This window comes from Amphiprion ocellaris, chromosome 18 (genome assembly GCF_022539595.1).
Source record: "Amphiprion ocellaris isolate individual 3 ecotype Okinawa chromosome 18, ASM2253959v1, whole genome shotgun sequence".
Classification (NCBI taxonomy): Eukaryota; Metazoa; Chordata; class Actinopteri; family Pomacentridae; genus Amphiprion; species Amphiprion ocellaris.
The window spans coordinates 2564311-2575241 of NC_072783.1; the positions used below are offsets into that span (position 1 = coordinate 2564311).

Sequence of the window (10931 nt, forward strand, 5' to 3'; positions counted from 1 at the left end):
TCACATTTCAAAATTTTATTTTTGCTTCTGCTTATGGGTTCTTTATCAAATTACACTTGTGCTACTTTCAAATACACATGACTTGAAAAAACACCCAATCTGCCACTATTTAGCTACACAGTTAGTTATGAAAGCTGAATTCCTGCTTGTCAAACTCATTTTAGTTCAGGTTCCACATTCAGCCCAATTTGATCTCAAGTGGACCGGACCAGAAAAATCACAGCATAATAAACAACCACAACTCCTAATGGTTCCTTTGTTTTAGTGCAAAAAAAGTACATTCTGAAATATTCACATTTAAGGAATTATCTTTTTACAAAACATCATGAACAACCTGAAATTTATTAAGAAAAATAAGTGAAATTTCATTTACACATTTTAATTTAGAGATCGCAGAGTTTCTAGAAAGGCGCAAAACATTTACTTACAGTTTTTGACTTTATGAACAAAATGACAAAAGTCAGACAAAAAAGACAAAAGACAACAAAAACAAGACAAAATATTACAAAAATGAGACACAAAATGATAAAAAAAAATGTGACAAATGACAAAAACGAGAAGCAAAACAAAAAAGTAAACAAACACCACAGGAGAGACAAAAAAATACAAAACAACACACGATACACAAAACAACAAATAAAGCAAAACAAAATGACAAAAATAAGACAAAGAACACAAGTAAGACAACAAGGAAACACAAAACGACAAAAATGAGAAACACGACCAAAATCAGACAGAAAAAACAACAAAAATAAGACAAAATATGACCAAAATGAAACACAAAGTGCCAAAAATTAGACAAATGACATGAAACAAAAGAGACAAAAAATTAGACAAAAAAGTTAGTGACAAAAAAAATGGAGAAACTACAAAAACAACACCAAAAATGACAAAAGCAAGAAACAAAACAGCAGAAAAGTAAACAACATAAGCAAGACAAAAAGGAACCACAAAATGACAAAAATGAGAAACAAAACAACAAGTTAGGAAAAAAAGGACAAAAAAACAACAAAAATAAGACAAAATATTACAAAAATGAGACACAAAATGACAAAAAACGAGACACAAAACGACAAAAGTTGGTCGGCGTCCTCCTGAATTATATTATTTAGATGTTCAAATGCTTTAATTTCATCATAAAAGTTTTCTGCACAGGTAACATTTAACTTAAGAGCATTAAACAGGTTTTTTGGGTGATTTATTGTTTTCCAAATTGAGAATTGAAAGTGTGTAGCGTCCTGCTTAGCTATTTAAATGAAATCTACATGTCCATATGCGAAACCTTTTGTGGAAAGAAGGAGAGGATTTTTTAACGATCACTTTCACATTCCACTGTGCTGGTTTTTGTTGACTCTTATCCTGTGAGTTTCTATTTTTACTGCTACTTGTGGTGTCGTCGTGGCTGCAGGTTTTCCAGCTCCAGCAGGAGAAGAAGAAGCTGCAGGAGGACTTTGCTCAGCTTCTGAAGGAGAGGGAGCAGCTGGAGGAACGCTGCACCTCCTACGAACACGAGAAGATCCAGCTGGGGCCTCGGCTGGAGGAGACCAAGTGGGAGGTGAGCGGGCGTCTTCTTTCAGGGACGCCGAGTAACGAGCGCCATAAAAAGAAAACGTCTGGGCTGTAAAGTTTATCGCTGTGCTATCTGTATTGATTTTACAGTTTCACATCCTCCTCTAAAGGCAGTCTTGTTCAGACTCGTGTAAATTATAGCAGAACTTTGATTTCAGAGCATCAGTCCAACCATGGAAACTTGTTCATAATGTGTTTATGGATGCGTTTAATTACTGAACCCTCCTGTTGTCCTGGGGGTCAAACTGTGACCTGTTTTAAAGTTTGAAAATGTGGAAAAAAAATATATATTTTCACTGTGAAACTTCTGATGTTCACATTTTCAACATTTTTAGGAAATCTTTGAACATTTTTTGGTGGAAAAAAAGAAATGTTAAAAATGTTTCTTTAAGAACATCCACAAAAAAAATCATTATTTATGTGAATGTTCTTAAAGAAAATATTGGAAGTTTTAGTACTTTAGATATTTGTAGGATTTTTTTTGGAAGATTTTTACTCATTTTTTGAAAATATTTACAAGAATTTTCTTGCCAGATTTGCAGGATTTTATTTATTGATTTTTTTTTTTTTTTTTCAAAAACTGTTAAGGGAAACTTTTAAGGAATTATTGGAGTTTCTTCCGGAATGTTTTGCAAATTTAAAGAAAAAAAATATTTTCACAGTGAAACTTCTGATGTCCACATTTTCAACATTTTTGGGAAATCTTTGAATATTTTTTGGTGGAAAAAAAGAAATGTTAAAAATGTTTCTTAAGAACATTCACATAAAAATCTATTGATTTTTATGTGAATGTTCTTAAAGAAAATATTAGAAGTTTTACTGATATATATGGAATCACTTAAGATATTTTTAAGATTTTTTTTTTTGGAAGATTTTTACTCATTTTTTGAAAATATTTACAAGAATTTTCTTGTGAAGTGTGGGGGATTTTTTTTTAAAATAAAACTTTTAAGGGAAACTTTTAAGGAATTATTGGAATTTTCTTCCTGAAGGTTTTTGTAAATTTACAGAAATTTGGGGAATTTTTTTGCTGAAATTTTGGATTTTTTTTAGGCAAGAAAAAATATTTTCTGGTGCCCATAAACGAGGACAACAGGTGGGTTAATTAAAACAATCCGAGTTAACAAGAGCAGTTTACTTCTTATTTTTTTCTCTACATACATATTCTCTTACAAAGTGTAGATTACGGTTTTAGAGCCGTCGTTTGTAGTAAAATTATTTGTTATTACATCATGCAGACTATCAGAACACACAGCTTATATGTCTTTACAAGCATAAAACACAGATAAATAACGTGGTGTGATCAGAAGGTTCTAAAACTGTCCAGATTATTCCAGATGTTTTTGTGGCCACCACTATGTGCACATTTGCGATTTCTTTATGGATTTCAAACATCACATTCTGTGTGAGTCAGCAGCTTGATGATCCGACTGTCACGTGGAGGATCGTCGCTAATAGCTGGAAGTGGGTGTGCAGCTACCAGGAGTTGTTTTCTTCAACATTCACGTGGTTGTACACCTAGAATTCATCTCCAAGGGTTGGACTGTTAAGACCTGAAATGTCTGAACATTCGGTGCAAACAGCCTGAACTGTGACGTGGTGGTATGTGGATGTTCCAGTGTCTCAGTGCAGCGAAAATGCCTGACAAAGGGAAGCACGACAAAAATGAGAAAATGACAAAAGTCAGACAAAAAATAATTTAAAACAACTAAAATAAGACAAAATATTCCAAAATGAGATACAAGATGACAAAAAATGAAACAGACAACACAAAACAAAAAGAGACAAAAAATTTGACACAGGCGAGACAAAAGGAAACTCAAAACGACAAAAATGAGAAAAAAAGGACAAAAAAACAGCAAAAATAAGACAAAATATTACAAAAATGAGACACAAAGCAACAAATTAGACGACGTGAAACAAAACAAAAAGACAAAAAAGTTACAAAGCGACAAAAAAATGGACAAACGACAAAAATGAGACAAATGACAAAAGCGAGAAACAAAACAACAGAAAAGTAGACAACAACAAGCGAGACAACAGGAAACACAAAACAACACAAACGATGCACAAAAGAACGAATAAAGCAAAACATAAAATGAAAAAATGAGACAAAAACGAGAAACAAAACAACAAAAATTAGACAAAATATTACAAAAATTAGACAAACGACATGAAACAAAACAAAAAGAGAAAAAATTTGACAAAAAAGTTACAAAGTGACAAAAAAAAGACAAACAACAAAAACAAGGGAAAAAAAGTCTGGTGTACAACCCCGTGAATCGTTGAAGAAAACAACAAACACGCTCCTGGTGCTGCTGACCTGATGTTCCTCCTACAGTCCTGGAAACTGGTTAAAGCTGCTGTTTGGGCTCTGGTTTGTAGCTGCAGACTGACTGGTTACCACCAGCGATGATCCTCCACCCACACAGAATGTCATGTTTGCTCTCTGGTCCAGTTTGAAATCCCAAATGGACACAAAAATGCATTTACCCCAAGCAGAAAGAGTCAACAAATAAAGCTGAAAAGAAGATTAAAGCAGGTTATTACAGAGAAAGTCTGACATTTGGACCAAATTTGCGGTTGTTGCTGATGGAAAAAAAAAAAGACTTTCTAGCAGCAAATGTTCAAGTACTGATACACAGTGGTGATGAATGTGTCACCTTTGGGTTAGAATGAAATACTTGCTCAGTTTTTAAAGATAACGCAGTTTTTCCTGCACATTTAACCCTCGTGTCGTCCTGCAAGTCAAAGTGACCCGTTTTGAAGTTTGAAAATGTGGAAAAAAATTAGATTTTCAAGAGTGAAAACTTGCACATTTTCAACATTTTTCAGAAATGTTTTTGGTGGAAAAAAAGAAGCGTTAAAAAAAATGTTTCTTTCACAACATTCAGAAAAAATCACAGTTTTGATTTTTTTCTGAATGTTCTTGAAGAAAACAGAAGTTTTACTGATATACATGTAATCACTTTGGATATTTTTTCATTTTTGGGGGAAGATTTTTACTCATTTTTTGAATTTTCTTGCCAAATTTGTTTTTATTTTTGAAATAAAACTTTTAAGGGAAACTTTTAAGGAAGTATTGGAATTTTCTTCCTGAAGGTTTTGAAAATTTTCAGAAATTTGGGGAATTTCTTGCTGAATTTTGGGATTTTTTTCAGACAAGGAAACAATATTTTTTGGTGCCTGTAAATGAGGACAACAGGAGGGTTAAAACAAGATACTCTCAAGAAATGTGTGATCTCAGAGCTCAGGAATACCTGTGGCTTCTTCTTGTGTTAATGATCTGAATGCTCGTCTCCACTCAGGTGTGCCAGAAGTCGGGGGAAATCTCGTTGCTGAAGCAGCAGCTGAAGGAGGTCCAGGGAGAGTTGGCTCAGCGCGTCGGGGAGATCGTGTCGCTGCGAGGTCAGCTCAGAGAGACTCGAGGCGAACTGACCAACACCCAGGTGCAGCTCCAGGAGGCCCACGGCTCGACCCGAACACGAACCCTGGAGCTGGAGGTCTGCGAAAACGAGCTGCAGCGTCGCAAGAGCGAAGCGGAGCTGCTGAGAGAGAAGGTGGGACGTCTGGAGGGAGAGCTGGCTCATCTCAGAGATGCTCTGGCCAGTCAGGGGCCGGGAAACAGACAGTGTCAGGTGTTCCAGGAAGCCGAGGACCATCTGCTGGCCTACGAGAGCGACGAGGCGAAGGCCCAGCGGCAGAGCAGCTCCGAGGGCCTGCAGAACGTGAAGGTGCAGATGGACAGGATGAGATCCGAGCTGGCCTTCGAGCGTCAGAGGGCCGAGCAGCAGACGGGAAGCTTCGAGGAGGAGAGGAAGATCTGGCAGGAGGAGAAGGACAAAGTGATCCGCTACCAGAAGCAGCTGCAGCAGAACTATGTGCAGATGTACCGCAGGAACCGAGAGCTGGAGCAGCTTCTGCAGGAGCTCAGTCTGGAGCTGGAGAGCAGAGAGGACGACGAGAGCAGCGGCAACGAGATCAACTTTGATGAGATCGCTGCGACAGAAATCTGATCCTCACGTCTGTCCTTTTTTTTTTAAAATTTGCACTACTGTCGGCTAAATGTTTTCTTCTACACGTCACAGATCTGAGGTCTGGACTACGAAGCCGGATTAGCGGGTATGTTGAGCTTTCAGTATCACGAAGGCGGCTCTCTTTACCTGCTAGATCTCCATGGTAACTGATGCTGTGGAGCTAGATCTCCATGGTAACCGAAGCTGTGGAGCTAGATCTCCATGGTAACTGATGCTGTGGTTAGAGTTTACTAATTTCACTTTGACTTGGCCAAAAGTTAAAGTGATTTCCTGCATTATGGGGCAGTGTCAGACCTAAATGCTCTTCAGGACAACATCATGTTGAACCCTTTAACACCCAAACGTCATACAGGCCGCCTGGATTTTTTTATTTGGGCTGTAAAAGAGCCAGAAATCACTTGATTGCGTGATTGCTTTTACACTTTTTTTCAGAACAACCTAAGCTTTCAATATCTAGCATAAACTATGTGTTTAGACAACATAACAATAGTTTAAAGTGGAAAAAAAAACAAAAATTGACTTGGATTTTTCAAGATTTTACCAAATTAGGAACCTGAGTTGAACATGAACAAAATATTAGACAACAAAAATTTAAAATATGAACTATAATAAATATTTACAACAATTTTAATTTTATAATACTTGTAAAATGAGAGCGGCGGCACTTCTGTGGGATTTAAAGGGTTAAATATATGAAGTTAAACAGTTATAATGTGCAGCTTTAAGTTAGAACTCAGCGGCTGCAGTGAATCCGTAAAATAAATACGTTAACGCTCGATTAGCAGTTTCTATCAGCATTCCTGTCTGGCATCATGCAGTAGCAGCACGTTTTAATATTCCTAGTTGTTCTCCGTTAAAACAACCTGTTGCACAGAGTTTAAAGCAGAAAACCACCTCAGTGACTCCTGCTGACTCTGACTGGGGTTTTAGTTTCTGTAGTTTTTGCTGAGCCGACCTACAAAGAAAGTCCGGTTGTGTCTGACTGGCTTTGTGGTTCAGCCCTCAGCTCTTCTGTCGGTCTGTTTGTTGACGTCTTAAATTAGTTCTGCCTCATCGGTCGGGTCCAGGAGTCTCATTTGGAAGCCGTGGACCTCCGCTAGCCGTCAGCAGGTCACCTCAGCCCTCCACTGATGTCTCCACATCAGAGTCCTGCTCCTCTTTCACAGTTTTAGAAGTTCGTAGGGAGATTCATCGGCTGTGAGCAACTTCTCCCAACCTTTCCATATCCTCTGTTGTGACTCCACCGTCCCTGCTGGGTTTTACACTCCCACTCGGTGTTAGCATTCAGGTCTCATTAGTCCCGTTAATCTGGATGGAGCCCACACTGTTGTCGACTGACAGCAAACGTGGGCTTCAACACATTCATCGTGTCATGAGAAGAGTGAGTGAATCAGAGTCAAGTGCTGATGGCGGCGGCTGAAGCCTTTGTGTGTAAACTGCACCAAGACCAACAAGTAAACGAAATCTCGACTTAATTAACAAGAGTAGGGAGATAAATTTGAATTTTTTCAGCAATATATGGCACAAATTTGATGTTTCTGTACTCCAATCTTGGGGTCTAGCTCCAGAAAAACTAAGTTTAATTCTCCTTAAAGGTGAAGTATTCAATTCTAATCAAATTTTTGCCAAATTTAACAAATATCTCGGTCTTAGCTCTTTGTACTGTGAGGAAAAGTCTGATGTTGGTGCACAGTCCTGGCTCTGCAAATGGGAAACAGGGCACATGCTAACTAGCTAAATATGCTAAATCATCAGTCTTTCTCCACCTTTAAATCGCAGTCTAATGCACAGGGATTAAACACTAATAACTCCTTACATTCAGTGCACTTATCAGCTTTTCTCTCGCACACAAACATTTCTGCAGCACTTTTAAAACAAGTGTCAAAGTATTATCTGACGTCAGAACGTTGGATTGAATTAATATCCTGGTAATTAACCCTCCTGTTGTCCTCAATTATGGGCACAAAAAACATCCAAAAATTCTACAAAAAAATTCCCCAAATTTCTGAAAATTTGCAAAACCTTCAGGAAGAAAATTCCAACAATTCCTGAAACGTTTAATTTTAAAAAAATCCCCCAAATGTGGCAAGAAAATTTTTGTAAATATTTTCAAAAATTAGTAAAAATATTCCAAAAAAATCCTAAAGAGATTACATATATATCAGTAAAACTTCTAATATTTTCTTTAAGAACATTCACAAAAATAATCAACCAAAATCCAGCAAAATTCGCTGGATTTTGGTTGATTTTTATGTGAATGTTGATAAGAAACATTTTTAACATTTCTTTTTTCCCACCAAAAAATGTTCAAAGATTTCTCAAAAATGCTGAAAATGTGGACATCAGAAGTTTCACTGTGAAAATAGATTTTTTTCCACATATTCAAACTTTAAAACGGGCCAATTTGACCCGCAGGACGACACGAGGGTTAAGATTAAATAATCTGTACGTCAGACATTTTATTTTGAAAAGCACAGCTGTGAATAATAACAACTGAATGGCTCAATATATTGTTGTGTAACATTGTTAAATGTATTTTTACGCACCTTTCATAGAGGCAGGAGAAATGCACTACATTTAGTGAGAATGCTGCAGTACAGGATCTCATTCTTTCTGCACTACAGCCGTCAGTGTGGCAGTGAAACTGCTGAGTCTGTTCTATCAGATCAGCTAAGAGGAAATTAGCCCTCATTAACTTAATTATTCACGACTGTGCTTTTCCTGCTTGAAATGTCGTCTGTGAAAAAGGCCAACAGGAAAACAGATTTATTTATTTTTCTCTATAAAGACGAGTTAGCATGGTTTTTTGGGGGTTTATTTTTGCATTCTACTTTACATTCCTCTGATCCATGCAAACAGTTTGTAGAAACACTCTGCAGATGCTACAGAAGTGGGAGATGATGTGAAACTTGATGCATTTATCACTCATTATTCACTTTACAGTCTCCAGCTGCAGCTGCTCTGCCTGGATGTATGTTTGGTCCAATCTGTGGACGTGTCCAGCTGTTGCTGTTTGAACCTGCTGTCCTTCTGTGACAGATGTGCTTATCTGTTTATTTAGGAGTTGAGAGCAGACAGTGAAAGCAGCACGCTACTGCTGCATGCCGTCAGTGTTAAAGGCATTAAAAACACATCTGTTACAGCTGTAATCATAAATGTAGGCTCGGCTACGTCTGTCTCAGTGAAAGCTGCTGAACCAGCTCCTCCAGTTTTCTGTCTTGGTGCCTGACAGACTTTTTATAGAGTCTATCGGCTGCATGTGTCATAGTGCAGCTCTTATGGTTTCAATGTCATACAAAGTCACAACTGTCAAAGCTGCACTATGACACAGTAGCATGTTAGTTCTCCCTCAGCTGCGTCTGTCAGGCACAAGTCTGCACGTTGCATAAAGACAGAAAACTGGAGGAGCTGGTTGAGCAGCTGTATGGCTTCAGCTCTGGAATGACACACATGTCATTGTGCTGTTTGTGTTGAGTGGCTGTAGTGCAGCAGTAGTGTGTCTGAATGCTGCACGACTCCTAAATAAACACATCTGTCACAGAAGGACAGCAGGTTCAAGTGGGAACAGCTGGACGTGTCCACAAACTGAACCACGGCAGCAGCCAAAGTCCGAACAGGGACCGTATAACCAGGAAGAGCTGCAGCTGGATGCGGTTGGAGTTTTCAAAATGAGTAATAAGCGATAAATGTCACATCAATGTTTCTATAAAATAGGCTGGACCAGAGGCAATGTACACTAGTCCACAGAAATCTTCTTGTTGTGACCTTTGAGGCAGTTTCTGGCTACTCCAGCATATTTACTACCTAAAAAATGAAGGTACTTTATCATGTTAACCTTCCATGGATGTGCAACACTGTCTACATGAGGAAAACTACAAATTTCTGAGGCATATTTAACCCTCCTGTTGTCCTCATTCATGGGCACCAAAAATATTGTTTCTTTGTCTGGAAAAAAAATCCAAAAAGTCATCAAAAAAATTCCCCAAATTTCTGAAAATTTGCAAAACCTTCAGGAAGAAAATTCCAATAATTCCTTAAGTTTCCCTTGAAAGTTTTATTGTAAAAAATCCCCCAAATTTGGCAAGAACATTGTTGTAAATATTTTCCAAAAATTAGTAAAAATATTCCAAAAAAATCCTAAAAATATCTAAAGTTATTCCATATATATCAGTAAAACTTCTAATATTTTCTTAAGAACATTCACATAAAAATCAACCAAAATCCAGCGCTGGATTTTGGTTGATTTTTATGTGAATATTCTTAAGAAACATTTAACATTTCTTTTTTTCCACCAAAAAATATTCAAAGATTTCCCAAAAATGTAGAAAATGTGGACATCAGAAATGTCATTGTGAAAATATTTTTTTTCCACATTTTCAAACTTTAAAACGGGTCAATTTGACCCTCAGGACAACACGAGGGTTAAAGTTACAGCAGCGACACTATATCCAAATCTACAATGTATTTAGTCTCACGGTACACAGTGGATCCTCACATCTCCTGCACCAACTGGGGTTTCAGTTGAGTTTCTGGCAAAGTAAATACAGCTAAGACGTGTTTCTCAGCACTAAAGCACACCCACGGCTGTTTTTTTTATCTCCTAATCAGAGAAAACACTAGCTGGTTGATTGCTGTGTGGGCGACGCTTTAAGATTCGTGTACTGAATGATGTTTTTGGTGTAAAACTACTCTGACCTTTAAAGGATAGAACCCGTTTTGTGTATATTTACTTCCCTGTACAACACGACGAGACACTTTTTGTTCCTCTTATGACTGCTGATTGAAGTACTGTCCTGTGTAAATAACCCCCATCCAACACGTGTTAAATCCTCCACAAACACAAACATAGCCACTGTGAATAGACCAAAGCAATGTCGCACACGTTCTATTTTGCTCCTGCGGACACGACGCCTGTATATTACCGTTGGTGTGGATGTTTGTTCCGGTTCCTCAGTATAATTTTATAATCCACGATATTTGTATGAAGACATTAAATGTATATTTTCATGCTGTACATTTCTTGAACAAAACCCACTATGGTTTTAATTAAAAAAGACAAAACTTAACAGGCGTGTCGGTTTGTTTTATGATTTTCTTTGCAGTTTTCAGCAAGTCTTACAGATGTTTTCTCTCCTTTAAGTGTATTGTTGCACCAAATAATCTACATTCTCACTTAGTATTGTCTGATTTTGCAGTTTTTGCACAAATGTTTCAGAATGATACAAATTCCGTCTTAAATCACCAAATTTTTACAACAATTTCTGCTTGACCATCTCTAATTTGCCTTATTTTTGTTTGTCATGAACTATGAATATTTATAAAGAT

General features: G+C 37.4%; 1 protein-coding gene and 1 long non-coding RNA gene across 3 annotated transcripts in view; one reads left to right on the plus strand and one right to left on the minus strand.

Moving 5' to 3' along the window:
- LOC129347461 (uncharacterized) lies at window positions 1-4882 on the minus strand. Its single transcript, XR_008599575.1, has 2 exons — window positions 3893-4882; window positions 1-3210 (listed from the first exon to the last, which is right to left on the minus strand). It is a non-coding gene; the product is annotated as an uncharacterized LOC129347461 (long non-coding RNA).
- LOC111586547 (leucine zipper putative tumor suppressor 2 homolog) overlaps window positions 1-10672 on the plus strand; it is a 53825-nt gene extending 43153 nt beyond the window's left edge. For both annotated transcript variants that reach the window (XM_055004837.1, XM_023296298.3), the window contains 2 exons: window positions 1409-1555; window positions 4878-10672. In XM_055004837.1, coding sequence (XP_054860812.1) covers window positions 1409-1555; window positions 4878-5585 — 855 coding nt within the window. In that variant the 3' untranslated portion in view covers window positions 5586-10672. The remainder of the gene's footprint in view (window positions 1-1408; window positions 1556-4877) is intronic.
- Window positions 10673-10931: the final 259 nt, after the last annotated feature.